Genomic DNA, 25585 nt, shown 5'->3' with positions numbered 1-25585 from the left:
AAGACGAACATGGGCTGTGTAAACTCATCGCCTTGTCCATCAGGAAGCTCTGTTCCATTCATTGGTCCATCCTGTATGTGTGGTTTTCCTTCCCCTTTTGGCCACTTTTTTTGATTTAGTCCCATCCATGAACGATTTCCACTGTCCTTCCTGCTTTCCCTCGATCTCCAACACATTCACATACCCCCAGCCCTGACCCAGGCTGTACCCCAAATTCGAGCTCCTTAGTACATTTTCTGTCGACTGGGCAGCACTGCCTCCTTGAGGAAAGAGAACACGAGGAGGATTCCAGACCTCTTCCCCCGTTTGCCCTTAGTGAAATAGTTTGACACCACATCATCTAAAACAGGAAAAAGGTGAAAATGAAAGAAGAAAGTTATTTCACAATCCAGTGGAATGAGAAAAGTAGGGAGGCACATGTAAACTAGGTGGTATGCTAATGTGGAACAGGAAAAGGGAGTGTTGTATATGGTGCTCATGACACTGAGATTAGCAGTTAAACGCTTTACCAACTGACCAAGCCGGGCTGTAGAGAGCACCTAAGATAAACCTAACAGACACATGCTGACGTAAAAATGATAAAGGTCGGTAACCAATAAAACATGAAGTACATTATAGTTCTATTTTAGTTTTATTCAAGTGGGGGGGACTTTGAAAGCCCTTGCATTTAAGTATAGTGAACCCTTAACCCCTACCCATCACAAAGCAACGTAAAGCAGAATGAATGTATGTGTGACTCTCACCTCCTTGCTGCATGGTGGATGGAAGTACATTTTCTCCCGCTGACAATGACACAAAGAAGGCAAAGGGAATCACCCACAGGCAAATGGTGAAGTACGCCAGCACCTGAGAGCAGTCAGAAAACAAATGGAACATTAGACAAGAAACTGAAATTATAGAGGGAAATATTTTGTCACTCACAAAGTACTATATATAAAAGTATACAGGGCCTAAATCTGAGACGAGATCACCTCTGAGAATGGGTAATACTCTTGTGCGAAGTACTGGAAGGCCATGTAATGATTCACCACCACCAACACTGCAATGTTAAAAAGAAACATTTTTGGAAAAAACTAATTTATACAAAAAAATTAAAACCATAACAAATTCCAATTGCTGGAAGATGATGGCCATTGATTCAGCTTAATGAGTGATAACCATTAGAGTAAATGCATATAAATCCAGCTTCCTTGGTTTTGTTTGTTTTTATTTCTTTACAGTGAACCTGAATGTAGTCATTTGTTTTTTTTCTCAAATAAACACTTAAAAAGTCAGATTGTGTCATATTTACCACAGGACAGGATGAAGTTTGGGGAGCTCAGGAGTATGTAGGGAAAGGTCTGTAGGAGGCCAAAGTACACCAGGTTTGTGAAGAGGCCGACTACCACCATCAACACTGGGAAGCCTTCAAAAACATAAAGACCTGCCAGCACACCTGTCGAGAACTGGACACATTCACTTGTAGTCAGACAGCAGATTGGTGATTTTAACTGTGCGTTTCACAGAAAGATATGCTTAAAAGCAAGCCCACTTACTCACCAGTATCATGTACTTTATTATTCGACTGGTGGCTACTGTGTATTCTTCTATTAGTTCTGCCAAGTAGTACAGGCCAGCAGCTGGATGAAGACCAAAGGTGATGAGTAAAGAAACAGGAAAACAAGAAAAGTAGAGACAAATATGACAGAAAATACACTGGATTGACTGCATTCACAAATTTCTGATTATAAGTACAAAAAAAGCTGAAAAAAACAAACAGAACTCGTTAATACTAAGATTTGACCAGATATTTGATAGTTGGGGTGTCTTTTGATATATGAAATCTTGTTTTTAATTGCAGTATCATGCTGTTGTGATGTTACAAAGAACGTCTATAAAAGCACAATTTAAAAAACAATATAAACTTAAATCAATGTTTTAAAAATCATCAATAAAAATTTAATAATAAGTAATTTTACTGTCTAAATGATCATAGATTGTCAGGTAAAAAGTGCCTAAATAGTATAAATATGATTGAAATAAAAATAACTTTTTAAAAACTTAAAACAAGTTTGTAGAAATTCTCAATCTAATCCATCCAGCCAAATAATTATATTATTTTGCTTGGTTTTATAAATCTGGGAAAACTTCTCGAAATGCCTAATTAAAATCTATAATTAAAATAAAAAAATGTATTGTCCAAGTTCTTGCTGGTTTTCTGTTCTTCGGCTGCTTGAATCAAATGGAACGTCATTTTACAGCAGTCTATTATGAATGAATGAAACTTTATTGTCATTGCAACAGGTGCAACGAATTTTTTTCAAGTACAAACCCGTCCAAGAGTAGACAACAACAACATATAGAACAAACAGGATTAGGCAGACTGATGCAGCAGCCGAAGTGTAGCACGCCATTATCACAGATGGAAAAGATAACATGAGGTAGAGTAACGGGATGAGGCTAGACAGAAAAAAAAAGGTATCTCTACATTGGGCCTTGATGGGCCCAGTATAGAGATAAAAAAAAAAAAAAAAAAAAAAAAAAAACACCTCGGTACATAAAAACACATAATTCATACATTCACAGCATAAGAAACACATGGTAGGAGGGAAGAGGGGTCTCCCAATGCAGCTAAGTAAAGTAAACCAGGTTTGTAAAGAGGCCGATTACCACCATCAACACTGGGAAGCCTTCAAAAACATAAAGACCTGCCAGCACACCTGTCGAGAATTGGACACATTCACTTGCAGTCAGACAGCAGATTGGTGATTTTAACTTTTTTAAGTTAAGATAGAACCATTAGTGCAAGGTAGGAGAATTACTTTTAAACTTGCAACTACATGGTTATATAAAACAAAACACAATAATGGATGAATTTACATTTTTAGGCTGTACAGAGATTTCCCCCCCACAAAAGTTTTACTTTCAAAATAATTTGATCTTAGTGCAGAAATTAAAACAAGGAAAACAGCCATGGGTGTGTCTGACACACCTGACAGCTGCAGCAGCCTTTAACGTGGCCAGGTAACTAACTGTCAACGTGGACAGACATGAACCTCCATGTAGATTTCTCTATGTGCTCTGAACGACTTAAATCTGTTGTTGGCTCAAAGTCATAGCCAAAGAGCATACTAGACATATAATCTTGAACCAAAGTACAGCAATACCAGAGGTAAACAAACACTTTTCTTCAGGCAGTGGCTGGCAAGTTCTCATTAGCTTACATTACATTACAACTTTCGTACTTAAGATGGCGTTTTGGGGATACTTCGGTTCATCTTTACCGGGTGGCAAACACAATACCTCTACGGTTTGTTAATCTTTGTTAAGTTAGTGTCGATAACCCTGACGATTAGAAAATCTATATGCTATTTAGCAATTTTTTATAAATCAGTGGCGAAGACTTCCCTAATCCTAAGAAAGCTTGTGAAATACAAAAAAAAAACTGTGTATGTTTTACGTTTACTTGAAAGTGGGCAATCATAAAAAATAATATCAATCTTATCCTAGTGTCATAACTAAATTGTGCTTGAAAGTTGTCTGATTGAGATGATTGTAAGTTATCTGCACGTAAGAGATCGTGATTATTTTTCACATTTAGTTATTGGAGCTGATGCTAACACACTTAGTGTTTTTATAACTGACCCACATTAATGTTGATGGTTGCTAATTTATCTACAGATTACGTTAACATTAGCAAGCAAGTATTAGCTATTTCGTTAGCACTAGCAATGTTTTTTAAAAACACTTACCTATTGCTAGAGTGACAAAGGATATCTGGACCACCAACGAAAGCCAGCTTAGTAAATAAATAAACCACATCTCTCTGCATATGCCACAACACACTTAAACAAAAAAAAAGAAGAAAACAATACAGTAAACAGCTAGCCGGCTGCTAACTAGCGCTGGTCAAAGTTCCTTCCGCTGTGTTTTAACACAAGCTAAGGAGAGCAATAAAAGAAGGCCTCAGCGACAGGAAGTATGGTGTTATTTTCTTTATAGCGCCACCTGTGGTGGGAGGAGAGATACCATTTCTGTCAGACGTTCACCTTATGTGTTAATGTTTCTTTTTTTTTCTTTAAAAATAAAAAATAAAAAAATAAGATCAGTCAAAATGTACCATTTATATTGATAAGAAATTAAATAGAATGAAAAAATCTAATTAAACAGATTATAAATAAATCAAATAAACTTGGCACTAAATGTTAGGAAATTTAAGTTTGCTAAATATTTCTCTTCTTTAGTAATATGATTGGTATTGTATTATACATTATTATTGTTTGATTAGTCACCTTTACAATCAGATACAACTTGTAAGGATTGTGCATTTATGCAATGAGCAACTTTGCTAAATGTGTGGGCAGTGCTCCAAAAATCCTTCCAATATGTCAGAATGAGATTCTGGAGTCAGTGGTGATCCTGTATCTCCAGAATCTGGGACCTAAGTCCATCCTCCAGAATGAGAATGCTCTCCCCCACAGAGCCAGGATTATGATTATCACAGAGTAGCCTACCTTTCTGGGAGTGGAGAGGATGGAAAGGCCTGCTGTAAGCCCAAACCTCAACCCTACTGAACACTTGTGGAATCAGCTTGGCCCTGTATGTAACATCTGTATGTTCTGTCATAGGCAATATAATCTGAAATAAAACACCCTCAATTTTTAAAATTAGCCCTAAACAAAAAACTAAAATATGCATTACTGCAATAAAAATTAACTGAAATGAGTGTGATGACTTTGATTCCATACAATGCTCTGTAAGCTCATGGAGATCATTATAGTGTTCTCACAGAGACAGCAATGGATCAGCATGTCAGGAGTTAATCTAAACACAATGATTGCATTGTTTGTCAGTCAATATAAATGTTGATTGTTTTGTATTAATAACACTGTATAAATGAAGATAGTATGTCAAGAGTGTTCTGTACCTTGTTTTAATTACTCTCTGTTATTAAAAGATCATCTCACAAAGATATCTGTGGCTGAAATCGACATCAGTGCTCATAGCGAGGAAAAAATCGTCTTGCACTTCTGTGTTACATTTAAGCTATTTTATGTGCATTCTAGTGGAAAAAAGGGTCAAACTAAGTAGAAAACTGCAACCTAACACTGGTTGCAATTTGTCCCCTGTTAACCATTTACTGAAGCCACGGATGCAATTCAGCTGTTACTTTAGAAAACAAGAACAGAAAATGTTCTATCATGTAGTGTGTCAGTCTTTTTAGGTTTCAATATAATTCTGCTGCACACTTTGGCTTTTAATGTATTTACATACCTTATCATGTCCAACATATCTTTGTCTTTACTTTGCTGTTCATGGCTGGAAGAAATTCCAAATCAAGAAATCATACATGGTCTGACAGTTCACACAGTTCTTCGTGCTGCTCCCTCTCCTTGCGTGCCACCATATAGGAGAGAGTCTCAGACAGCAGGTCAATACATTTCTGCAAAATCTTTCTGCAACTAAGCCACCAGACCATAGCCAGCAAGAGCAAGCAACCGTAAGCAGCATCCACCTCATCTAGTAATGATTTGAAATCTTTACACACAAGATGGTGCAAACAATCTTTCTTTTTTATTAAAAATTGTGTGACCTTACTTAAGCGTAGTTAGACCTTAGTATGTTAAGGTTGAAAGCCAAAATGTAGATGTACTATTTTTCAGTGTTTTACCAGCTGTACCATGTTAAGCCACTGGTGGAATTAAATTAGCGTTCAAATCAAAATAATTAAAGCCCTAAATAAACAAATTATATTTGTTGTTATTTCCCTTTTCAAATCTAAACTCTTGGGTCTTTGACTGAGCTACATGTAATTAAAGACTTGCACATTTAATAAACTTATTATCATGTTTGGGTGAGTTCCTGTCAAGCAAATTAAAGCAGATTGAATGGCAACCTCAATTTTAAAAATACAGGAACAAAATTTGCTTAACAAAACTGTAGCACTCATGCTTTATGTCATCTTGGTGTCATAATCAGGCAATTCAAGGACATTTCAATTGCAGGAGGGTAGCTCCTCAGATCTGTTTGTGCAGAAAACACAACACATTACTGATAATTTCCCAGTTCTGCACATTAGCTGTATTTAAATGGTGTTCATTTAAGGACTCAGTCTTAAATTGGCTTGGGGTATGTCTAATTCTTCTTCTTCTTCTTCTTCTTCTTCTTCTTCTTCTTCCTCCTCCTCCTCCTCCTCCTCCTCCTCCTCCTCCTCCTCCTCCTCCTCCTCCTCCTCCTCCTTCTTCTTCTTCTTCTTCTTCTTCTTCTTCTTCTTCTTCTTCTTCTTCTTCTTCTTCTTCTTCTTCTTCTTCTTCTTCTTCTTCTTCTTCTTCTTATTTAGGAAATGATAGAAGGAGAAAAAGATCTATGGATGACACAGCCTGTGTCAAGAAAAGGTAAGGACATTAAAAAAAAATTGTATGCGTCTGGAAGTATTGATGATGCATTTACTTTCTATGCTTTCTATTAGATGCAAAAAGTCCCATCCCCCAGCAAGCTGTCAGAACTGCTTCCTCCCATGTTCTAACTGGAAGAAATGAGCAGTCTGACCTCACCTTTCTGAGACTGTATGTGATGATCTGGAGATTAAAGGAAAAATCCTTAGCCATAGCGTTGATGGAGGATTTGCTCCTAAGACTTCATAACTAAAAACCTTACACTACAGACATGTTAACAAGGTTTAAAACTAATTTAGTGTAACTGTATTCAGGTCTGGGAAAACATGCATTTATCATTTTGTAGGTCAGCGACATATTCCTCCTCATCTGTAGTAATGAGGATTGTGTTCTGAACCTCCACTTTCTTTCTCCCTCTCACACACAAACTAAAAGATACAGATGCATGATTCAACAACAAAAAAAGAACAACATATAGTACTACAGTATATTTCAAAAGCTAAAACCTTTGAGATTGAGGGCAAAAACAATAAAAAATGTATATTTGAGAGTGAAAAGGCAGACCTTCTATTAAAGTGCTAAATAAAGTAAATATATAATGTGAAACAGTGTGAAGACACTAAAATGGTGTCAGAGTGAAAGGTGAGAGTAATTTCATCCCCTTTTCAAAAGCTTTTAACAAAGGTAGATAGGCAGATAGATAGCATTGTGTGAAGGTGTGTGTACTCATTCATGCATGCACATATATAAGCCGAATCTGTGCGGAGGTGAGAAAACAAAAGGCGACCGGATGCATTTCAAAAACTTTCAAGACGGGGGCCATAGATCACCCCTAGGCTCTTATCTCAGCAACGCCTCTGGGCTCTGGGTGTGACAGCTTTAATGGGCCAAAACAAAAAGCAGCTCCCATTCTGGTGCCGGACCAAGCTTTAAGACAAAGACACCTAAGCTGAGAAGTGGGCAAAGGTGTTCATAGTAATGTTTTTTTTAATGGATATGCCTATTTTTCTTCTATTTTCTGTGGCATGATGCCGGACATTAAATATGTCTGAAAGAGCTCAGTTTCCTTTGACACGCGACGAGCGCTGGCTTTTTGCAGACCTGGGTTAAATGGCACTTGAAAATGCTTCTCTTTGATTTCCTCTAGCCGTAAATGTGAAGTTTATTGTTTGTTTGCAATATTATCTCTCTACCTGGCACTCCCAGGTGGATAAACAAACACAAAATGTTTTTTTTTTTTACTTTTCAATAAAGACCAAAATCAGTGGTGGTTTTCTGGCATGTAATTATAACAGACCACAGAGGCAGTGCATTTTTATATAAGGTATTAGTTGGTAATCTGCTTCGGTCAGGCTTGATTGCCGATGATCAGCGCTGATGCTCTGATGCGAGAGTCTCTCTTCTCTCTGTTCTGTTTCAGCCTTCGGAGCACAGGAGCATTGCCGGTCTCTCCTGCCCAGGGACCATTGCCTGCTGCTGGGACACACTGCTGCCCTGGTTGGGGATCTGACCAAAAGATCAACACATATTCATGTTGGTCACAAATCCAAAAGAACTACATGTTGAGATGTAACAGATCAAAATCAAGATATTTACTGCAGTCAAAAATATAGTAGTAGTTGTAAAGAGCAAGACATGATGATAGGGTGGCTCTGGTGTCCTGATTTTTTTTTTCTTCTTCTTCTTTTCATATAATACCACATCCAGCCTATTTCTGCTTCAAATTTCTGTGCTACATAGGTCATAAGTGTTTGCAGTTGTCATTAAGTTAGCCAATCTTATGTAGAGATTGTCATCTCTGTGGAGGATATACAAACATGCCTTACATGACTTAGAGACCAAAGTTTTTGTGACCTGAAAAAAAGCTGTCTTTTCTGCCTGGGTGGCTTTTGCACAGGTGGAGAAGCTGTACTGTGCCATCTGTAAACAAAAATGGTATTATGTTTGGCACAGGGGACAACATACCCAGAGATTTGATAGAAGTCCAGATGAGATGTTGGCAGATAACATTTTCTTTCATTTACTCAATGACAGAAACATGTCAGCTGAAAAAGGAACTATGCACTGTAGGTCTCTCTTCCAGTAGTTGCTCATTTCTGTCTTGATTTATGCTTCGTCTCTAGCTCAAACATTTCTGGCACCGTAAAACCACAGTTGCCCAGCAAACAGTATCAGGGTGCGAACCACAGGGGAGCTGGGGGAGCTATAGCTCCCCTTAATGAAACATGAGCTCCCCTAGAAACAGGATTTATGAAATGTTGGGGGAGCTATATAATACTGACATTAAAATGTATGCTGATTGCTCACAAATTCACTGTAGCTTAAAGTATGACTATGGATGCTATAATTATTGTGACCACTGAAGCGTGGCGGCGCTCCAAGTTAAACTTCCTGTAGATCTACGTTAAATACAAAATAAAAGAAGTAAATGCGTAAAAGGTAAGGTAAGACCTGCTTTAACAATATGGGAAACTATCATTGCTCATTATATTGTGTACGTGTGTGATATGTGGGGAATATTAACTATGTAAGTTGATCTTCGCAAAAAGAGTGGTAAAATTTTTTTTTGCAAGGGACATTTGCACCTGTTATGTATTATTGTTGCATAAGAGTTGTTAACCATTATGTATTGGTACGCTTATGTTCTGTGGGGCAAGCTGTAATATCAGCTGGCATCATGTTCTTACTTGCCAAAAAAAGATAGGAAATGCAAAAAAGCGGCTCCCCCTAAGCCCACGGTATGGTTCGCACTCTGAACAGTATATAATATAAATTATGACCCATAAGCTGATCCTTTGACATTCTGTTTTCTTTCTCTCTTGTTTATTACTCCAGATATAAAAGCAGCCATTAGCTATACTCTGCAACATTAGCAAACAAAAACAAACACTGGTAACCAGCACGTTGGCTCAGTTCTCAACAAGTTCTGCTGACAATGAATTTCTCCCTGATGGCCGGTACTTTTTTCCAAATCTTTGTCGTTTCTTGGCCACCTTCACATATGTCAGGTTATAATATATGGCTGTTTTCTGCGTGTCTGGGACCCCCCTTTTATTTTCGTTGCAGTTGATCTAGCTTCTCTGCTCTCCTTGATGCTTCATAACTGCTGAGTTGTGTTATGTGGACATATTTTATTGTTTTACTAATTTAATTGGCACAGTTAAAAGTCCTGCATTTAACTAGGTGTAATTTGTCTCTTGTTTAACTGTCCAGTGAGACACATTATTTCTAAACTGGCCACATATATAGATGTAATATCAGTGTACCCTGTGCTTGAGTTGAGGAAATTTGGTCGTTGTTCTCCCCCATAGCTCTCCTTCTCTTCTGGAGTACCGACAGCAGCTCTACCTCGCCAACGTTTCGCCCGAATCCCCTCCTGGAAGGTACTCTGCGGTGGTGCTGGCGTTTTATATTGTCCTGATGTACAAATAATAAAACAGTTCAAGTAATGATCTGTCTACAGATTCAGATAAACAACCAAAAGGTTCACATCTAAAGTGGAATTTGATCTTATAATGTATTACCAGCATTCCTTTTAATTCCAGGATGGCTGATTTTCGGTTTTCACTTTTTTGGTCCTATGACAGGATTTAAGAAGAATTAATGTTTTGTTATAGCTTATCATTTATACACACACACACGCACACATATAATTATATATATATATATATATATATATATATATATATATATATATATATATATATATATATATATAAATTCTTTTTTTTTTTTTTTTAAGGAATAACTAACCTTCCAGGAGCTGTCGTCTTCCTGTAAGCCAAGAAGTTAGAGGGTTGTTATCATGCAGAATTAAGTGGTTGTACTGTATCTTATGGGAGCTTCTTTTGTTGAAGTCATCTTCTACATGTCTGAAATGTAATTAAATAGTGCATCTTTTTTACCTGTATTCTCTTGATGGGCCTCAGGATGATGCCTTTCTTTATTCTCTCCATCATTTCATCCACTGCCCTTGTCTTCATGTCAGACAATGGTGCTGACTCTTAAAAAATGACAATTAAAAATACAATAAAAAATGAATATCTGTTTACACTACAATAATTTATGCTTAAACTTATACTGCTGGATGCAATAAAATAATATAAAATTAAGTGGACTCACTGTTTTGATCAGCTGAACTGATTCCATCTTTCCTCCTGCTTTTCAGGAAGTCCTGTAAACTAGACGATGACAAAGAAAGATGCGACAGGAATCACTTTACAACGTTGAACATATCTCACTACTATAAACAAACAAACTCATACATTCACAGGTTATTTTCTGACCAGTATGATAGAAAAAAATTATTTACAGCTTCAGGTCTTTCAGTGAGGAAATGTTCTGGTGTTACACGTACTTAATGGCAGGAATGGGTACGGGTGGAGGTGGTGGAGGTGGAGGTGGAGGTGGGGCAGGAGCAGGAGCCGGAGTGGATTCATCCACCAAGTCATTCATTTTATCCTCTCTGTTCAATTTTTCTTGTAACTGTCTCACTTAAAAGGAAGAAACATTTAGTCTACTTTTGAGCAATTTTAATAAAGATTGACAGTAAAAGGATAAAATAAAAAATGTTTCACACTGGCCAACGTCAGATTCAAAACAGCCATTAAGCTATGCAAGCTCACCATAAAGAGACATGCTGGCTACAAAGAACAAAAAACTATCTAATAGAGAGGTAAGAGAAAAAAAATAAGGCTGTTGTAATAAAATAAAGACCAGTTACGACAGAAAATCCAATAAAAGAGACAAAATGACATAAATGTGATAAAGCAAGAAAGGGTGCAACCAATCAAAATTAGGCTATGAAATTGAAAGAGACCATAAACTAATGCAAAAATATGCAAGATTGACATATCTGAGAGATACAAAACAACCTTATCTGAATGATTTTGTAATTTATTTTTAGAAATTCTAAGGATGTGCACCATTTAACTAGTGCCCCAACTTTTCATAATCCATCCATGGCTGAGACCCTGAGATTGGGTTGAGTTTTTAGAAGGACTTTCTGCAGATGTCATAATGAATTCCTGTTAACCTCTTAAAATAATGAAAAAACAGCTAATATAACTGTTTTTGTTGCAGCATCATCTGCTACTGGAGCTCAGTGCGGCTTCAAAAGGTAAATTGCATTTGCAGCTGGTCTAAAACAAGTGTTTAGTGGATCTACAGTTATTATTATAGCCTGAAATAGTATCCATCAATCAAATCTCAAGAATCACAGCTTTCCAATGGTGTACAACACGTGAAGGTACCTGAAAGGGAGACTGAGTACAAAACAAATTTATTTGTCATGTCCTGCACACAGGACGTCTGGTACCAGTGGGTTAATACTGGCCTATGTTGTTGCTACCTTCCTCCTGCAGCTGTGTGACAGAAGTGTTAGCTTCAGACAGTTGAGCTTCCAAAGTCTTCCTCTCCTCTTCACTCTTCTCCAGCTGCTCTCTCAGGCTCTGCAACTCAGAGAGGTCACTGCTGTCCTCTGTAGCTTCCTTACTGTCTTTTATCTGATCATAGGGACAGACAAACTGACACATGATGCTAAACATTAATAGAGCTGATATATGTTGCACAGTCTTGACACTTTAACACACCTGGTTCTGGTAGTGGAGCTGTATATCACTCAGCACTGTGCTAATGTGGGATATCTGCTCCAGCGCCTGCTGCAGCTGCAGCTGAATACTGGTATCAAGGTTCTCCATCTTCATCATACTTTGTCTTTTGTCAGCCTTCTGCTCCACCAGCATCTGATGAGACAAAGTAAATCCAGCTTTGTTGAGCTCTTACATTTTCAACAAGTCTTTATAATCATCTGCTTCTAAAAAAAAATAAATAAATAAAAATGGGGAAGAAATGCATCAGCTACAATGATCCACCATTAGTGGAAAAATAAAGTGAGTTTTGAATTGCTAGTTGTAGAGTCTCTCCCCAGGAGGTTGTCACGATGCTCAGAAAGTGTTTTCAGTGTTTGACTGAACAATGACTTGGGAGCCGTCATTACTCATCAGCTTCTATTTAGAGTGGTAGCAATGCAGAGAGCATCATTATGCCTCCATTATGAACAAAAAACAGAAAAAAGACGAGATTTTCCTTACTTCACTGCAAAATGTGATTTTTTTCCGCAGTTGTGTGACAGATGAATACACCAGTTGGTGTTAATTAGTAGAGCTCCTTAATCAAAAGACTGTTGTAAATAAACCTTTTGATCTTTTGCCAAGTGCGTATGCTTCTTTTTATATAAATATAAATATGAACATGACAGATTTATCATGTGAGTAAATAAATAAATAAATACATTTTTTTTTAAAAATTGACGTGTTTGGTATAACCTAAATATTTAAATCAAATGTCAAAAATAATTTACCCACAACAAAAAAGAAAAAAACAACTATTCTAAAACTGAAATTAGATAAGATTAGATCGCTCTTTATTCATCCCTCACTGGGGAAATTTGGTGTTGCAGGCAACTGTATATAGTATACACAGTATAAACAGAACCAAAACACACTCTCATCTATATTTACACAGGAAATCATTTGATTCTCTGACCATTTGATGATAATAATCGTAAAGTTGTGAAACACAGCACATTGTTTCCAGTGAAGTGGATAATAATTGCAGTAAGAACTGATCTTATCTAGTCCAGTCTCATGAGAGTGCATGTTATCCACATACAACATCTAATCTAGGTTAGGAACTGTGTGTAGACAAAGTTTCAAGTGACTATTTCATGTTCAAAAAAGAGTCGACTTTTGCTATATATTCTTTTTTATATTCTATCTCAGTGTATTGTAACATTTAAACTTAGCTTCTGTATATACCTGCAACCTTAACTTTTTGCAGTGGGACAACAAAGTAAAATAAGTCAGTAGAAAAGTGAAAGGACTGAAAAATATTTTGCAAGACAACTTGCAATTTCTCATTTCAGGGTTGGATGTTTAACACTATCCACTAAACCAGATATCTCACACTCTGTCCTGGAGAGCCATTGTCCTAATTAATATGAGACAGGTGTGTTGAAGCAACGAAGCATCTAAAACCTGCAGGACAGTGGTGTGAGGACAGTCACAAATATCCTCCCTGCGCTTAACCTTTTGTCCTCCTTATTAGGTTTTTTTTTGTCATTAAAAGCCCTGTTGGCGTCATTACATCATTACACCATCACTATGTGGCTGGATTGGCCCAGTTGATGCATTCAGTACCTCCAGCATGATACAACCTCCACTGTGTCTTACTGGAAAGCTTCATTTGAGCCTTGATGTTGTGGATAGGGGAAATTGCTTTATTTTGCATTTGTTTTAGAGATTTTCAGAGTTTTGTTCCTAAACTTCAATGTGGTCAATAATTTAAGTCAGCACCACGTAGAAGTATTGGTAAAATTTAACTTTTATTGAGCTTTTATTGACTGCATTAGCTAAAAGCAGTTTCATGGACATAAAATACATTATTTTATGTACCTTTTAATGGTTCGTCTGCACCCCACTTTTATGTAAAGCACTTGTCATGTACAAGAAATGTGCTATACAACAAATTTTGCCATGCCTTATTAATACATTTTTGTTTCAAGTTCAAAGCAGAATCAAGCTTAGAATCTGCCTTTTGTGGTTTATGTAGCTAAGAATGAGTGGAAATCTCTGGTTTATGAATCTCTGATTTCCACTCATTCTCAGAAAACACTGAGAAAATGGCCCCACTGCACTCTGGTCATAGTGGATTGATCAAGTATTCTCAGTTGTGTGAACATGAGAAAATCCGTGATAAGAGAAGAGGAAATGTGAGCGAAAGTGGTTTTCACTTCAGTGTGTATTCATTTTTTTTACTTCAGCATCAAGTCCGGTGTGCTCTGTGTCAGCACACTAGTTTCACACTGCAAATTACAGCGCTCTGATCTGTGGTCCCTCTTCAGCAGAGAGTAGTTTTCACACAGCAATTAGCACAGTTATTTCATACACACCCAGATTCAAACACAGACACAAAAAAACAAAGACACACACACACACACACACACACAAAAGCTCCAAATTGCTTCCTGTGTGAGGATCTGCATCATTATACCACCATGCATCACAGAGAAGAGGTGTGAATGGTTGTTGTTTTCAAAACACATGAAAACACACAAATAGCAGTGCATACAAGAGGCATTATACACTGGTGGGGGGGTCTTTTACCATGAATTGAGAGTAAAGGGCCTGAATTGTGTGAAGAGTTGGGGGTCCTTTTCACAGGTAAGGACCCCTGCGAGGCAGCCCATTGTGCGCCTGTCCGGTAAATGGAGGACACTGTGCACAAAGGCGACAATTGCTATATGCTCAGGAAAACATAAAGGTGTCAGGCAAAGACAGGTTGTGCTTAAAGACCACTATTCTCCAACAGCAGCCATGATGACCACTAATTATGGGGGAGGGAGGGGCTAAATTGGAAGGGAACATAGATGTTTTGAAAGAAAAGCCCCTCATTAAAGGAGCAGCTGGGACAGCAAAAACTGTCCTCTGTGTGTGTGTGTGTGTGCGTGTGTTTGTTTGGGTATGAGGATTTAAGTGAATTGATGTTTTTCGTTTTTCCTGCTTGTGTACAAGTGTGTGTTTGTGCTTTTGTTTTGTGTGTGAATGCCCAGGCTCATTGAGAGAGGCAGAACCTTACCCTCTGTAAGAATATGGAGTATGGAGACCCCCTATGATGTCCTGCCACCTCTGCTGCTCTCTGACAGCTAAACCGTGTCCCTGTGCATGTGTTTATATGTCTAGCTGTGTATTCGTGTCCCTCCCTTTTGTCCGCATGTCCACTCGTTCACCACAGCTGCCTGAAGGTCAGCGCTGACACTTTTTCCACCTTCCTGTGGCACGACCTGTCACCCTCAGTATCTATAGGTGTGAATGTGTGACAGAAATATTTTATGAAATACTGAAAACACATGTGTACACAGACAAACACACACCTGGTGGGCAAAGATTTCAGCATGTTGCCTGAGGCCCTGCTCCAACTCCAGTTTCTGAGAGATTTCTGTGAACTCCTCTGTGACAAGCTGGGAGACTGCACAGAAAACATACAGAAAAAAAAACTTTAAATATTGTTGAAAACATATCATGCATTATGTTTATGACCAAAGACATGCTTTCTAATACATGTAACTCCAATGCCAAAAAAACTGGGATGTTTATTTTTTTTTTTTTTTGTTTAAAAAAAGACAGTGCATATGTTGAGTATAATGTAAATAAAGAAAATTGTGGAATAATTTAAAAATATAATAAACCAATATTTAATTTACATTAAAAATTAGAAAACGTGCAAAATTTTGGTACTGTCATGAAAACTATCATATCATCTTGAATTTAACTGCAGCAATGTGTTTTAAAAAGTTGGTACGAGGCCTTAACAGCCTTAAAAAGTAAATGGTACTTAAAAGAAACAGCTGGAGAACATGCTGCAGATAATTAGTTTAACTGGCAACAGCTCAGCAACATAACTTAAGGTGCATTCACACCAGGATAGTCTGGGAGACTCGGCTGATTGGGAGAGGATTTCCAAAAGATTTCACAACCTTGCTCTGGTTTGGTTTGCATTTAAACAGCACTTAACTAAAGCGGACCAAATCACTTGGATAGCGTCATATATTAAAACAACTGTATGTTAGGTGGCGATATTCCCCAAAGCAACCACTGATCAACGATGAAAAAGCAGTAAGAAGAAGACAACTAGGCTCTTTGATTGGCCAGGGAAAGAGGAAATCTTTCCACTTCCACCAGTTCCTTCACCACAAGTAAACAGTAAACAATGGAGCTACACAATGCTGAGGTTCCTGGTTTTACTGTGGTGTGCAGAACATATACGTTTTTCTGAAACACACACTACTGGCTTTGTTTTCCCCCAACAATAGTCTCCGTCCTTCTTCTTCTTGTTGTTGCTTTATCGCGGTTGGCATATGTCACTTTCTATTTGGTCTTCTGGATAGTCCACTTGCAAGTGAACCAGGACCCCTGGCCTTCAAGCAGGTCAGAATCCGCTTGTTTTATCCACACCAGAGTTCGGTTGGTGTTCACACTACGTCAAATGAATCTTACTATCTGGTGAAGTTGACCACGGTCTGTTTAAAACAGACCAAACAGCAGACGTCTGAATGCATCCTTAGTGTTTAAATGCAACCAGCAACTTCCACATTTGGAAACTTAACATCGATGAAAGAACCTGTATATAGGACAACATAGGATCCCAACCAGAACATGATTCTTCAGGGAAGACTTTGCATATTTCACCAAGACAAAAATAAATCACATGCTGGTTTTATTACAATAGCATGGTTTTTACTGTAAAGGAGTCAAGCTGGTGGACGGATCTTTCACTTAGTGAAACTTAAAATGCAACCAAGAAGACGCGGGAGTGTTGTCAGATGAGAAGGGAACATTTTGCTTCAAAAGATTGAGCTGCTGGTCTCCTCAATTCACAGATGTTTAAAAACCTTTGTGAAAAGAAGAGCGGATGAAGCTCAATGGTAAACATGACCCTGTCACAATTTTTTTCTTTCTTTTTTAGATGCGTTACTACCATCAAATTCAAGATGATTTGATATGTTTTCTAAGTTCTGGTGTAAATAAAACATTGATTATGAGAAGTGTAAATAATCATTTTATTTATGTTTGACATGGCACCCCAGCTTCTTTGAAATTGGTGTTGAGTGTAAAATGAAAATAAATGGCAAGATGTTCGTAATTTAAGTCAAATTATAACTTAAATATTAAAAGCAATTACAGAAAAAGAAAAGACATTGTCATCACTCACAGAATACATAAAGGACATTTATTTAACAAAACAGTCAACAAATGAATAATTAAAGTAATGACAGTCTTATCATAAAGGGCATGTACCTCTTTTGATTTTATTCATGGCCTTGCTCTGTTTACTCATTTTCCTCAGAATGGCTTCTTTCTCTTCAACCTCTAGAGCAAGCTGAGAGAAAAACATCAGTGTTTATGGCCACAATTTCCACTTGAGATAAAACAGTCTGGTGGTAAAGTCAATGCATCTTTGTGCACTGCATTACTCAGTATATGAAAAAGCCAAGGAAGGAAAGCAATGTTTATACATTGGTCATAAACTCATTAATACCCATTAACATCTGGCTTGTGAGTGCAGTGTCACTTTTTCTTCACAGAAACACATATTTACTGACTGTGAGCCTATATCTTGGGGTTGTGAAACTGACAGCTATGACTCACAAATAAAAAGACACGAGGCTGATCAATTTTCATCTGTCTGCAAAACAGCTTGTAGTCTATTTTCAGTCCCATCGTGTGGGGCAGATCTCTGCATTCCAGTTAAATATAATAAATCGGCCTAATTATAAAGAGAAAAAAAGAAAATCCTCCTTCATGTTGTTGTTGTCACAGGCTTGTCCTGTGGCAGGTATGGATAGTATACAATAGATACAATAAATTGTAGCTCCCAGATCACTGAGGAAAAACATACTACCACTCAGATAACACACATTTGAGCTTAATCTGGGCTATTTTAGGGCACTTCTGGCTCAGTTATGGCACTGACAAGCAACTTGTGAGACTAAGCTTTGCTCTCCATGAGGTTTGATAACCCCACAAAGTCAGTGTTTGTAACGTCCCACAAAGGTTAGAAACACATACATTTGCACAGTAAAAAAAAATTTGGGTTTTGTTTTTGCTAACATTACCTGCTCTCTGAGTTGCACTTGCTCTCTGGTTAGTTCCTCCACTTGTTGCTCCAGCTGCAGCTTCTCAGCCAGCAGGCCATCTACTGATGCCTGCAAAGCTAACACACAGACAGAAGCACAGGTTTAACATTAATTTGTCATTTACATTATTCTTTGACTGATTTCCGCCTTGAGTATCTCACTATCACTGTGGTCTCCCTGAAACACTCACATTAGCCTCATAGTTCAACAATGGAAGAGGCTGGTTTTAGACAACTTGTGGATTCCTGTGTGGACAACAGGCAGAAAATGGTGGGCAGATAATCTGACTTTTTCAGAGATCATTTAAGACCTCCACACACCCATTGCAGATATTACTAACTGGATGATAACATCTTTTCTATATCAAACTCAGAATCATCATTATGAGTCTACAGAATTAGCATTTCCTCCATTTTGGTCCCCTGTCACATAACTTTTAGAGAAAAGTCAGTCTTTTTTTTTTGACAAGTGATTAATTTCAGCAAGCCTATACGTCTAATTCCAACTTTAAAAAAGGTCATTTTCATTTCCCTAAAACCTGGAAATGGTAATCGTCGCAATAGGATACTGCAGTGCATGAAATCGTCAGACTTATGAAGTCCAGTAGTAGAGGAACTACATCACCCTCCTTTAGAAGGCATTTCACTGGCTCGCTGCAGAAAGATATAGATGGAACTAGATCTTGAATATTTAATAAACACTTTTAAGCCTCATAGACTGTTAGCTCTAGAATATATAGCTGAACTCTTGACCCCTATGAGTCTAAATGCAACCTGATGCCTAAATGCAGGTTATTTCTGGAAAGTCTTTGTTTCATCTTAAAATTAGAGGCAACTAGACTGTTCCTGGTCAGGCTTCTCAGCTGTGGGATATTCAGATGGATCGATCAGGAAGTCTGAAACCGTCTCCAGTCAAAAAACTAAAATAATATTTCATTTTAAAACAAGTTTGAGTCATGTCATTAGCGACTAACCTGTGATCTTGGCTTGACTCTCTAGCAGCAGTGCATTTTCGCTGTCATCTTTGCCAGCATCAACTACATCACCCTCATTTATAGAGTCGATTTCTGCGTCAAGGTTCACAGCAGCCAGGTTATCTGGCAGCTCAGGGATCAGCGGTAGCAGCATCTGGCTCCTCCTTTTCAAGACTTTGTTCTCTTTGTTTACCTTAGCAACAGAAGAGATGAAGGTTAGGAGGGGAGGTTGCTTTTTACCAGGAATGAAAAGCAGTGAGTCTTTCCTTAGGAAAGGAAAGGAAAGGAAAGGAAAGGAAAGGAAAGGAAAGGAAAGGAAAGGAAAAGAAAGGAAAGGAAAGGTGTTTAAGTGATTTACCTTCAGAGCCAGTGCCTCAGCACTCTCCCTACAGGACCTTTCGATCTGGAACTGGATCTCCAGTACATTAATCTCTTTCAGGAGCTGATTGGAAGCTGATTATGAGAAGAAGAGATTTGTCATCGATAGACATATTTTTTAAAAGAAAGAAAGGTATTTCTGTATTTTTAATCACCTGTTTAAAATTGACACAATTAAATATGTTTCATCCTTTGTGCCTTTCTTCCTCTAAAGACGTTATTTGCCTGTGATGGTACACTATACTCCTTAAATGTACTAATGGGTGTTGGCTTACAATTATGTTCACTTAGGGATTCTCTGGCTGGGCTATGGGGCACCAGAGTCTCTGTTATAAGCTATTCAGTCTCTGAATAACCAAAGCAAAAGCTGCATCTAGATTCTTGATGCAAAGTTGAGCTGGCCTGGAGGAATGGTCCAGAAAAACCCCAGGAGTCCCCTGGGGTAGCTGGATAAGGTTGCTGAGAAAAGGATGTTTGGGTTTTCCTCCTAAATCTGTTGCTTCTCTGATAAAACTCTGAATAAATAGAAGACAACGAGTGGATGCATGAAGGGAGGGATGGATGTTTAAAAAAAGTAAATAAAAAAACATAATTCTTTCTCTAATTTGTCCCGGTTTTAATAGTCTTATGTTTTCTTTTCTCTGTCGATGAGTTTTGCACTGAAAAAAAACACATGAAGCTTATGAACAAGTAAAGAAAATTCTCACCTTCCTCCAGTTCAGTCAGTCTCTGATTGGCTTCATCCCTCTGCTTTTCCAGGATCTCACACTAACAATCAAATCCAACAAAGCAAACAGAATCAGCAGAGCAGCCTTCCATCACCAAATCTATACTCAATTTTATTCACATTTGATGCTGTTATCAGACAGCTCAGGTCTCAAAACAGCTTTTGTCCTCATTAATGTATTCGTGTTTGTGTACTTTTAAGTGCTTTTTCATTTATCTTCTATCACTTTTCGTTCTGTTTTATTTTTGTTTGAAATAAAATTAGTGTTTTTTTTCTTTACATACATATTTTTCTTCAACCAAAGGGACCAAACAAGATCAAGGTATCATTTTATCTGCTTATAGGATTCAATGTTAGATTGCTTCTGATGCACAGAATAACAGCAATACCTGAATATCCCCTCCATCGTCAGAGGATAAATAACTCTCTTCATCTGAGTCTGTGGGGAGAAGCAAAACATTTTATCTGCATATAACAGACAGATTCTGAAATGTGCTCTGAAAACAGAAACTGTTCATTGTTGAGTAGAAAGACAACCAAAGATCCTCACACACTGCCAGGGCGACTGGAAGAGGAAGTTCATGAAGCCTTTTGGTGAGAGAAATAAAGGAAATGAAATCACGGGAGGATCCTATGAGCAGGTTTCACTTTCTCTGACTCATCATGAGTCGCTTGTTTTCCAGTTTCAGCTTCAGATCTCATTAAAGATCTATGTGTCTTTTGTTAGATATCTTCAAAAATGGAGTTTGTGTTTGAGTGTGTGTGTGACTAAATGTCCATTTTTAGGGATGTGAACATCATTTTTTTACATGACCAGATTTGTTAAAACTAATCTTTTCAGTTCATCAAACAAGCCTTAACCATTAATTGTTAAGTGAGACAATCAATTTTAATTTCATGTATTTGCTTTTTGTGTTAAATTCTTTAAAGGCCAGATTATCCATTTTCTCAGTTACACCGCTGAAAAAAAGAAGTTGCATCCTGCAGGATTTTTCTTCGAAAATGACAATGTGGATCCATTTGACTCCTTCTAGCTTCAGGCTGAATTTTCCACCACAGTTTTCTTTGAAAGGGGTGCAAACTGTGTAAGAACTTAGAAGAACAGTAATATGGAGCCAATCAAGTCTGCTGCCGGGAAAGCACAAACCCAGGTTAGATGGCAACTAGTAGGTTTAGCCTCCTACTGGTTGTCTTTCTTGTCTTAAAAAAAACTGCTCTGTTTTTTTAACAGAGCTGATAATATAGTAGCTGCATTGCACATCACTGTGGAAAATGTTAGCTAAGCTTTTAGCAGCAGAATATATTTTATTGTGTCTTTGGTAAAGTGTGCTAACCATGATTTCTTTCAAGCATTTTTAATGTGATCAGAAAGACATCCAGTAGTAGAGGAGGAAGTTAATCACATGTTTGTGAGTCAGTGTTGCGCCCTTAAACTCCTGTTGCACTCTATGTTAGCAGTATAAATATGTTTCTTGTTAACATTTAGCCTAATCTCGGTGCAGTCAGAGGGTCATTTAACACCATGGAAGGATAACTGGCTATAAAGTAGAGCAATTCATGGTTTATCAGAAACTGATGCTAAAAGCAGCCACATGTGCTGAGCTGCTGCTAAAACAATTAAACATTTAAATTAAAATGAATGTGCATTAGTGTTAAAATGTGTGTAGGAGAAATTTACCCCCAGGTTATTCTCTCATGCGACTAAGATTGTGAATGAACCTGTTTTGGCCTGAAGCACAATCTCAGTCACACTAAACTCCCACAAAACTGAACCCGATGATTAATAAAATACAGTAAATAAAGTTAAGTAAAAAAAAATAAACAAATAAAATTTTAGGACAGGAACTTAACCATAGTCTCCTTGGTGATAATCTATAAAACATTCATACAGGCAAGCCTCCCCTACAGCTGTTTAAACGTAATATATCTGGAAAAATTATAAAGTCAATGACAGAAATTTCAAAGCGGACAAATGACAAAAAGTTGAATAATCTGCACAATGAACATCTGCTCAAAATGGAAGCATTTTGAGCAGCATCTTAAACTTTCTTCATGAATCGAATGAAGTGACAACATGAATAATCTGTCACTTTATATCAACCTTACCTGTGGCAGCATTGTCCTCATCTTGTAACCACATCCTGCAATATGCCGGTTTCAAGTATTAGCCTTTTACAAAACTATTAAAACAAATTAAAAAAGCACTTTCCAGCACCGAAAAACTCCTGTTTTCTCTCTGAACAGCTTTCAGATTAGACTGAAAGAAGCAAGTTGGAATTTCTGCTTAAACCCTCCCCTTCTGCTAAGTTACACAATTGAGGAACTTACTTCTCACACTGACTGTAAAAACATCTTATTCAGCAATACTATTTATTGGAGGGTTGTTTTTTTATTACTTTTGTTTTGAAGATAACTTTTCTGCAACTAATATTTGCAAAGTTTTCTTCTGATGTTACTGGTAGAGGCTGTGTGAACTTCTCCCCCCTTTTCAGAGTGAAAAAAGGAAAATGTAGCTTTTCTCCACACATGTGGTCTCTAAGGGACGTCACTGTCTCTCTGCTGCAAGATCAATGTCACTCAAGCAGTCAGGGCAAAGCAAAGGCTGCTTTCACTCCTCTATTAGCATCTGTGCTGGAGTTCATGACCTGTGAAACACCAGCCACCTACCATAGGAGCCACATTTCTTTTTGACAGTTGAGCAGACGACGACGAGGGATGGCAGTGATGACGCTGGTGACACATATTCCTCCACTGTGAATAATTTAGAAGCTTCTAATTCCTGGTCTTCGCTCCCTTTTATTTATTTATCCGCCTTTCAGGAGTTTATTTGTAGGGGTACACCCAGAGTCCAGTTGGGTTAAGTACTACCTGCATTTAATTCTCAGCTTTTCGTTTAGCTTGGAAAGCTTTGCATATGAATCTGATGCCTCAGTCCCAGATGGAGATTTAAATCTTGAAGGATAATATTTATTATGGGCTTTTTCTTTACTTAGAAAGAAAGACTACTGTTTTGTACAGTTAACCCTAAACAGATGGTCACTACATTTTTGTTTCATTTTAAGAATATTTTTTAACTGCATATTAACACAGATTCAGGTTTAGTGTAAGTGAACAATAATAAACTACATGAAAGAAAGATAACAAGTGGCACAGCTACTGTGATGTAAAACATTTGTGACAAAGATCCAGGTTGTTTAAGCTAAACCATATTTTAGTTTCTGAATCTTATCAAGCATTTCATTTTCTAAACTTAAACAAGTTGCTTTGATGATATACAGAAACATTTAGGAATAAAAAAGTAAAGGAAAAGGAGGGAAAACATGTCAGTGGCAGGACTTACCATGAACCAGAGACATCTGAAGTGGAACAAAGTTCTTTCGGGTGAAAGCAGTTGTGTTAGATCCATCCACCACTAGCCCACCCTCCTCCTGATACCTACTTGTATGCAGTTTGGTGAAGCTATTGGTAATTTTTTTAGTAAAAAGTTGTCTGTATGCATTCAGTTGTGGTTTTCTGAAAATGTAAAATGTCCTTTATTTTAAACATCCTAATATCCTAGTGGTCATCTGTGGTAACACCAGATGACTACATCCATCTTTTACACACAGCTTTAGACACACACTGTATTAATGTGGAATCAACTCAGCTGAAGTAACAGTCACTTTATTCACAGAGCAACAATTGGTGTGTCAAAACTTCAGGATAACACATTTCTAAGTTGACCGCAGGCTCTCCAAATGATGCTTCACTCACTTGGAAAAATCAGGAGAGCTTTGCTTAAGAGCAACTTGTAGCACCTGGAGGCTTGAACATGTCGACAGGGATCCAGATGTAGCCATGACATCGAAAGGTGCTTGACTGGATCACTGGGAGGAATGTTCAACTGAGCATTTTATTTTCAAAAATATAAGATGTAACAAAACATACAAAGAAGAAGAAGAAAAAAAAAACATTTCAACCCCTTTTCCCTTACCCACTCACTAACTAATTAAGAAGCAGAGTAAAAAAAGGTATTACTGATGACAAAGGCTATCATTTCATAAGTTATTCACAATAGGGATTGGTAAGGTGTCCTTGTAAGTTAGACAGGGTTGCCAAACCTCTACAAAAAGATAATAGTCTTCCTAAGTGTATGTGTAATCTTTTCAAGAGGAAAACAACTGTTCATTTTTAAATCCAGAGACTTGGGAGTCAGACTTCCATGTGATGGCTATGCACTTCCTGGCAGCACACAAGGCTAATGCTAATAATTTCTTCTGAGCTTTTGTGAGTTGTGCATCAATTTTTGTAAAGTCTCCTAACAAAACGACTTGAGGGTCTAATGTAAGATACAGTCCTAACGGACAGGAGCAGGTACAGTGCAGAAATGAGCCTTCTTCTACACCACATCAAAAAAGTTAGAAATTTCTGATTTATGTTTGTGCACTTTCTGTGGCGTAATATAAGAGAAAACTGGGAAAAAAAAAAAAAACTGTAATGTAGTCTATATCTTAATAACGTCTTTTCAGTTTGGACCAGAGTATCAGATTAAAAATAAAAACTTGCATGTTCTCTTGTTCTTTGTTTTTATTAGTTATTATTAGTTTTCTAAGTTTCTTGATGATTTAGGAGCCTGTCACAAACTGATGAGCCACAGATCAAATGAAAAAGAATTTTCTCTTTTGTTGTCACGTGGTCGGCTGAAAAAAAAAAAAAAAAGAGACTTGTAAATTAATCTTATTAAGGAAAATAATATGCACCTAGTCTGGTAAAACTCTGCCCCCTTGTGATAATTTACAATATAGACGTTACAAAATCCACTTTTAAAGTGACACTAGGGAACTTTGGCAGATTTTGTCAGTGACACGCTTCCTAACAACAGTTAATTCAGCATCCATCTTACATCCTACCTGCACCATGAACTCTCTCCAGACAGTAAAACTTATTCCTATGTTGACTCTTGTCTTCTGTCTTACTCTGTCACCGTCTCCCTTTCTTTTCCTCTCTTCCTTCAATAATCTCCTCTGAGTGTGTTTAAAACAGTGTGTTGATATCTACTTGCTAGCTTGTGACACTCATCTGCAACGTCACGTGGCATCCCAGAAACAAAATCAGATGAGTCCAGAATGCAGAGTGTAAAGGGTGGAAAGTAGATTTTAATAAAAACTGGATTAGATTTATATTGTGCTTTATTGCTGACTGCTCTTAAAGTGCTTATATTGGATCTATTCATCTACTCCATGTTCATACAAGTGATGGTAAGCTACATGTGTAGCCACAGCTGTCCTGCAACAGACTGACAGAAACATGTCAGCCGATCCACGCCAACGGTCTCTCCTTCCACCACCAAAACATTCATACACCAGCAATGCTGACACTGGAGGCAAGGAGGGTAAAGAATATTCCCCAAGGATACTCCAATAGATGACTGGGGAGTGGGATTCAAACTGCCAACCTTC

The 25585-nt window shown here is 37.7% G+C and overlaps 2 protein-coding genes across 2 annotated transcripts; both read right to left on the bottom strand.

Annotated features, from left to right (window-relative positions):
* Positions 1-113: 113 nt before the first annotated feature.
* Positions 114-3907, bottom strand: tex261 (testis expressed 261). Its single transcript, XM_041984978.1, has 6 exons — positions 3732-3907; positions 1540-1619; positions 1292-1445; positions 972-1039; positions 744-846; positions 114-340 (listed from the first exon to the last, which is right to left on the bottom strand). Exons 1-6 carry the CDS (start codon positions 3799-3801, stop codon positions 225-227), a joined length of 591 nt encoding a protein of 196 aa, XP_041840912.1. The 5' UTR covers positions 3802-3907; the 3' UTR covers positions 114-224.
* Positions 3908-7311: 3404 nt separating this feature from the next.
* On the bottom strand, positions 7312-22394 carry shtn2 (shootin 2). Its single transcript, XM_041984971.1, has 17 exons — positions 22254-22394; positions 20537-20586; positions 20128-20188; positions 19401-19495; positions 19043-19235; positions 18049-18146; positions 17231-17312; positions 15307-15401; positions 11966-12118; positions 11725-11878; positions 10732-10867; positions 10497-10555; positions 10280-10377; positions 10128-10148; positions 9899-9952; positions 9641-9791; positions 7312-7880 (listed from the first exon to the last, which is right to left on the bottom strand). Exons 1-17 carry the CDS (start codon positions 22285-22287, stop codon positions 7723-7725), a joined length of 1692 nt encoding a protein of 563 aa, XP_041840905.1. The 5' UTR covers positions 22288-22394; the 3' UTR covers positions 7312-7722.
* Positions 22395-25585: the final 3191 nt, after the last annotated feature.

Source organism: Melanotaenia boesemani, chromosome 5 (assembly GCF_017639745.1).
Source record: "Melanotaenia boesemani isolate fMelBoe1 chromosome 5, fMelBoe1.pri, whole genome shotgun sequence".
Taxonomy (NCBI): Eukaryota; Metazoa; Chordata; class Actinopteri; order Atheriniformes; family Melanotaeniidae; genus Melanotaenia; species Melanotaenia boesemani.
This window is presented reverse-complemented; position numbering and strand designations above follow the sequence as displayed.

What these genes read in the sequence shown, in the direction of transcription:
- tex261 (XM_041984978.1), bottom strand. Translation starts at nt 3,801, where the DNA reads ATGTGGTTTATTTATTTACTAAGCTGGCTTTCGTTGGTGGTCCAGATA. An exon ending in CTTTGTCACTCTAGCAATAG is followed by an intron (nt 1,620 to 3,731) that starts GTAAGTGTTTTT and finishes GTCTTCATCCAG; the next exon opens with CTGCTGGCCTGTACTACTTG. An exon ending in AGTATTACCCATTCTCAGAG is followed by an intron (nt 847 to 971) that starts GTGATCTCGTCT and finishes GACTGCTCTCAG; the next exon opens with GTGCTGGCGTACTTCACCAT.
- shtn2 (XM_041984971.1), bottom strand. Translation starts at nt 22,287, where the DNA reads ATGTGGTTACAAGATGAGGACAATGCTGCCACAG. An exon ending in GAGTCAAGCCAAGATCACAG is followed by an intron (nt 18,147 to 19,042) that starts GTTAGTCGCTAA and finishes TCTGTGTGTTAG; the next exon opens with CTTTGCAGGCATCAGTAGAT. An exon ending in AGCTCCACTACCAGAACCAG is followed by an intron (nt 11,879 to 11,965) that starts GTGTGTTAAAGT and finishes CCCTATGATCAG; the next exon opens with ATAAAAGACAGTAAGGAAGC.